This window comes from Populus euphratica, unplaced genomic scaffold, assembly GCF_000495115.2.
Source record: "Populus euphratica unplaced genomic scaffold, PopEup_1.0 scaffold18.1, whole genome shotgun sequence".
Classification (NCBI taxonomy): Eukaryota; Viridiplantae; Streptophyta; class Magnoliopsida; order Malpighiales; family Salicaceae; genus Populus; species Populus euphratica.
This window is the reverse complement of record NW_011499881.1, coordinates 35862-42002: the sequence shown is the minus strand read 5'-3', so window position 1 is coordinate 42002 and position 6141 is coordinate 35862. Positions and strand designations below refer to the sequence as shown.

At 36.6% G+C, this 6141-nt stretch overlaps 1 protein-coding gene across 1 annotated transcript; it reads left to right on the top strand.

Annotated features, from left to right (window-relative positions):
• The first annotated feature begins 474 nt into the window (after positions 1–474).
• On the top strand, positions 475–3678 carry LOC105129294 (protein terminal ear1-like). The gene is made up of 5 exons (XM_011031285.1): positions 475–1330; positions 1492–2176; positions 2354–2473; positions 2636–2777; positions 2900–3678. The coding sequence occupies exons 1-5, from the start codon at positions 601–603 to the stop codon at positions 3242–3244; spliced, it is 2022 nt and encodes a 673-aa protein (XP_011029587.1). The 5' UTR covers positions 475–600; the 3' UTR covers positions 3245–3678.
• Positions 3679–6141: the final 2463 nt, after the last annotated feature.

Sequence of the window (6141 nt, the reverse complement as noted above, 5' to 3'; positions counted from 1 at the left end):
AAAATTAAAGGTAAGATTTTTATGGGTTATGTTCATGAATAGTTAATTTAAGGCCTGTTTGAGAGTGTGTTAGAGATTTTTTATTTAAAAATATATTAAAAGATTTTTTATTTTTTAAAATTTATTTTTAATATCAATAATAAAAAAATATAAAAATTAAGTTAAAACTATTAAAAAAATAAAAATTTAAAAAACACAGTTAATCACTTATAGCTAAACCCAACCTTAACTTCTAGCACTTTCCAGGCACACTGACCCAAATCATCAATAAACTCATCCCATTACCACCGTAAGCCTGCAAGGGTATTTTCGTCATTACGCAGAAAAACGCAGGCAAAGGACATTCTTAGCAACTTTAGAAAGGAGAGACAAAGGAAAGTGTCATTTATTTCGTCTTTTTATTTCAACCAAGAAAGAAAGACTCTGAGAGACCAGACAGACCGGAGGGAGAGAAAGAGAGAGAGAGAGAGAGAGAGAGGCAGCCAATGTATTGCTACTAGTGTACTAACCTGTGTTTCTCTAGCAGTTGCATCGCCGGGAAACCAGTCTTTCCCGTTGTTTTCCTTAAGCTAACCGCTCTTAAATCATCGGAAAATCACCATGGAAGCAAACGGCTCTGTTCAGTTTCCGGGAACCCTAGACCCAAGAGCACAAGAGTTCAGGCCTAGACGTGATAACCTTCACAATTTTCCCCCAAAGTTTATTCCTTTCGGACCGCCGCCTCCGCCTCCGCTGCCGCCGCCACCACCACCACCGCCTTCGCACCAAGTCTACTACCCCTACACCCCCCAAGCGTTGCCGTTTAGCGACTTTGTAGGTTTCGCTCAGTATGATCATCATATACCTCCGGCGTACGTTAGCGTGGAACCTCCTCCCCCTCTTCCTCCTACTGGGGCGCCAACTCGGACTCTGGTACTGAGTTCGGTGCCGCGCGAAGTGAACGAGTCATTGATTAGGAGAGAATTGGAGGTTTTTGGAGAAGTTAGAGGGGTCCAGATGGAAAGAGTAGGTGATGGGATCGTGACCGTTCATTTCTACGATCTAAGACATGCAGAGAGAGCCTTGAGGGAGATACGAGAGCAGCACATGCAGCATCAAGCCAGGCTAAGGAACTTCTTTATTCAAAATTCCGAGAGCATTAGCTTCAATATTGCACCAACACCACCACCGCCGGCGCGTGGTGTAATTGCTGGTTGTGTGGTTTGGGCTCAGTTTATTATTCCGTCGTGTAACGAGGTGCCTGATGGACAGAATCAAGGGACCCTTGTGATCTTCAATTTGGACCCCAATGTTTCTACCCGAAGCCTTAAAGAAATTTTCCAGGCTTTTGGTAAATTATTTGTCTTCTTCTGTTTTCCAAAATAAAACTGAGATTTTTCCTCTCTTCTGGTCATGTTTCAAGTCAATTTGTTAAATGTGATGGGTCACTTTCCTGGATTATTTTTTTTAAGCCAGCAAGCTGATTTTTTTGGTTAATTTCCCATTTGGCAGGTGCTGTCAAGGAGGTGAGAGAGACACCTTTGAAGAGGCACCAAAGGTTTATAGAGTTTTACGATGTTAGAGATGCAGCCAAGGCCCTTAGAGAGATGAATGGAAAGGAAATTTATGGAAAGCAAGTTGATATCGAATTTAGTCGCCCTGGTGGGCATGGGAAGAAGTTTTTTAATGCCAGGCCCAGGGCCACTTCCAAAAACTCCTTTACTACTGTCTTTGACTCCACAACAAACCTTCGCCATTCCAAAGTTGCAACCTTTGTGTCTCCGCAACCTCCACCATTGCTTCATAGATTCTCCTCCGGCTTCTCGCCTCCAAATGTTTCCCCTCGCTCATTTCTGACGGAAACTCAATCCTCAGCTGGAAAGAAACCGTCTGGTGATCCTAGCGAAGGAAACCCTAATGAGGTTTCAATTGAAGCTTCTTTGGGGTGTTTGTCATTGGGTGGAGAAGTAATTGTTGGGAAGGTTGCTGATCGTGGCCCTCCAAAGAGAAGTTTAAAAAAGAGCCAGTCTTTTACATCTACAAAGCAGCAGCAGAAGAGTGCTAAGTCTTGGAAGGGATCAAGGCAAGCGAAGAAGCTTGATAGTCGTTTTCTTATAAGCGATGAATCCATGGTGGAAACCAGCGGTAGTGATTCCAGGACCACTGTCATGATCAAGAACATACCCAATAAGTACAGGTTGGCTTTCTTTTCCACTACACTGTACAACTAACCAATAAACTAATAATGTTGCAGCGGTTTTGTATTACTATATATTTGAGACTTAGAGAGATTTTTTTTACCAAGATCTTTTAATTAGGAGTGTTTATATATGGAGAGGTGATTCATGAATTTTTTATTAATGAATTATTGCAGTCAGAAGCTGTTGTTGAATATGCTGGACAATCACTGCATTCACTGCAACGAGCAGATTGCCAACGGGGATGACCAGCCCTTGTCTTCTTATGATTTTTTATATCTTCCAATTGACTTCAAGTGATTCCCTTTTACGTTAACCTTCATTTATTTCCTTTCTTTCATTCTTCAATTGTGCGAGGTTAGGGTTCTTTGGCATTCAAGTAGCTCAAGACAATTGAGTTTCATACACTCGGGTACTGGTGTTGTACCATCGCTGAATATTTTTGTTTGTGAAAACAGCAACAAATGCAATGTGGGATATGGGTTCGTGAACATGACGTCCCCGCAGGCAGCGTGGAGGCTCTACAAGGCCTTTCATAATCAACATTGGGAGGTCTTCAGCTCTAGGAAAATCTGTGCAGTGACTTATGCTAGAGTTCAGGTATTTCCTATAATCTCTTTCAAAATCTCTAAGCTTGAGCAATATTGGAGCATGTATTGCTTTGTCCTAATTGTATTATCTTATGGTTCCAAAAAAAATAAAATTCGTACAAATGATTAAAGGGATTGGAAGCGTTGAAGGAGCACTTTAAGAACTCAAAGTTCCCATGCGAGATTGACCACCACCTGCCAGTTGTCTTCTCTCCTCCTCGAGACGGGAGGCAACAGACGGAGCCTCTTCCCATTATTGGCCACAAGCACAATCAACAGCCCATCAATATTATTCTTGGTGACTCAATAGCGTGCACCCACCATGAGATAGACGGTGTGAATGATAGCCTCAAGACCTGCAACAAATTATTTGGTGACACTGACCAAGGAGAAAACCAGCTCAAGTGCAGCAGCAGCAGCCAAAATGACGGCGATATTGGTGATGATTATAAAGACAGTAGCAGTGGCAGCAGCTAGCATGGTGGCATACTAATTGAAGTGGAGAGGGAGCTCCGCGATTGATTCTCTTGGATAACTGAGAAGATTTGAGTATCATACATCCACCCGCCAAACCAACGACGCTGTTTCCATTACATGCCTGCTGCTAAAAACAGCTTAAGCTGCACCACCCAATGAGATGCTTGTTGAGCTCCGAGCCCTCCACTCTCTTACATATTAAAGCCCATGGTCACATAACAAGCCTAAGGCGTAGCTTTTATCTGTCCTCACTCACGCAGGCTAGCTACCTGTATATGACCTGACCTGACCTGACCTGACCACACCACCATCACCTCCATTTACTCTCTCCCTCTATTGTATCTTAGCATTTTTTTTTTAAAGAGATTGTATTGTAGAAGCGCTCTCTTCTCTGATAATGAAAATTGGACAATTCGGGCAATTAGTATATAAAATGCAAATAAATTGTGAATTAACACCTCATCAATTTGTTTTATTGTTTTTGCGAAATAACATATTTTAATGATGTTATGTCGTGGTTTAAAACCGTGATATTAAATGAAAATTTATGGTTTAAAATTATGTTTGATTGATTAAATATTGTGGATGTTAACTGTGATGAAGTATAATTTTGTCATGGTTTAAAACTTCAGAATTGTAGCATTTAATCAAATTCATTACAGACTTGGTTGTTTCACAAAGTTGGTTAAACCGGCAGCAAGTTAACATTGAAAAGCAAAGATGTATAAAATACATTTTAAAATAAAAAATCCAGGACATGTTGTTAGGCAAAAATTATCCCTTCAACTCGCGTTTTAAAGTCTCTCATGTCTCCATTTTTAGCCTACAAGAATTCAAGTCCTCTTGAGATATATTGTTGCGTTGTTCATTTGCTCATCCAACCTGACCTTGGTAGCATTGAAATAGTGTTCTATATCTTACAAAAAATTCTCTAATTTCTTGGAACTTCTAGCACCTCCAAATGCTTTCGATTCTAGAATCTTGAGCTTAGACATACCTGTTTCAATAAAAGTATTTGCCACAGCCTTTTTCAAAATTACAATTGCTTTCTCCGTAGCTTTCAATTTTTCACTCGTTTCTGCTATAAGACTATATACAAGCTTTCAGCTCGTTCAACACTTTCAATGGCTTCCTTCAACTTGTTATTGAGAGAGCGTTGTTTTTCATCCTTTGAAATTAGCCCTATCAACTCTTCAAGTCAAGCCATTCTTTCTCGGATTGCCTTCATAGTTCTAGGCATCCAAGTTCAGCCACTAACTTCGCAACTATTCCTACGATAGCTTTTGTGATAATCAGTCGATCAATTCAAACAATTGAATCAACCAACTGACTAAATGTACTAAAAGATTGGTAGTGAGGCTACTCACAACTACAAATTTCCTTAACATCTAAATCAAACTAAAAAATATTTTTTTATGAGATTTATTATTTACTTTGTTAATCTGATTTCTAATTTAGTTAATGGTTTCAAAGAGTTATTTTTTTTTTAATTTTAACAAAATTTGAACACAATTTCTCTTATATATTAACTACAAAGCACTGATATGTCATCGTGACCCTCTCGTAGTATGAAGCCAACCTAATATTAATAAAATATTAATATTAAATTAAACATTTTATAGTTATAGTGCAATTTTATTTCATATTGTATGATTGCAATTGTCATTGAAAGCTTATTTATAACGAGGGTTGATATAGCATTAACAATAAAATTTGCATGGTGATCTTTTTTGACAAAAGTCGAAACACATGTGCATGATTCTTTTAACTTTGTTATCTCAAATAAATTCGATTTTTTATGATATCCCTCACGCCAATGTAACTTATATTTAGATATTTGCACACATTGTAATTGAATAAATATAGAGTTTGATTATTAGACTCAGTATTCAAGCGAATGTGTAATGTATCATTTTTTAACTACACTAACCAATTCATTTTTATTTTTGAATATTTGTCTAACATCCAAATCAGATTCTCTTAGCATACATCTATAACTAAGTGCCTAGTCATTAGAAACAATAAAATTACACCTAAAAGCATCTCTAAATTCCAGAATAGGAGGTATGATTTTATTATTAACATCACCATCAATATTTGCTATCATATTCGATTATAATATATCATTATATTCATCGTCACTAAGCTTATAATAGTCAAATATATGTTGATCATCAAATAAATTATCGAACATAATATCATATATTTTTTGTAACAAACCATCTGACAATAAACTATTTTTACCTTTACTAATTAAATTTGAAGGACTAACAGAAGTTAGGACACATACATGTTTTGACTAATTGAATTTGAAGAACCAACAGAAGTTAGGACACATACATGTTTTGGTCGGATATTTATATACTATATCATCATGTTTAAACTACTTTGGATGAAAGAATCAATTATTGTTTTAAAACTGTCATCACACACAATCAATATAGAATAAAACTAATGTTCACCAATATGACATCTTATTTCAACATCAATATCATTATAATTCCACTTAAGCACACAACAAATGATTTCTTTTATTTCTACAAATGACAAGCATAAATTACCATTTAAAAACAAACTACTCTAGCCATTGTATGTCATACCACTATTCACATCATGAACAATAGTGACTCCATAATAACATAACATAAATATGGTATAAGATATTCTATTTAAAAAAATCAGATTCTGGTTAATTAGATATAATTTTAACTAAATTGCATTACCCCAACTATAATTCAAAAAATTCATAGCAAAATCAATAAAAATCCCAAAACTTAATGTTAAAGCAAACTTCACCAAAAATCAAACATAATTCATTATACGAAATCTAATTGATATTTTCATACTTAATTGCATAAATCAAACCCAATTTCACAGTAAATTAATATAATTATAAG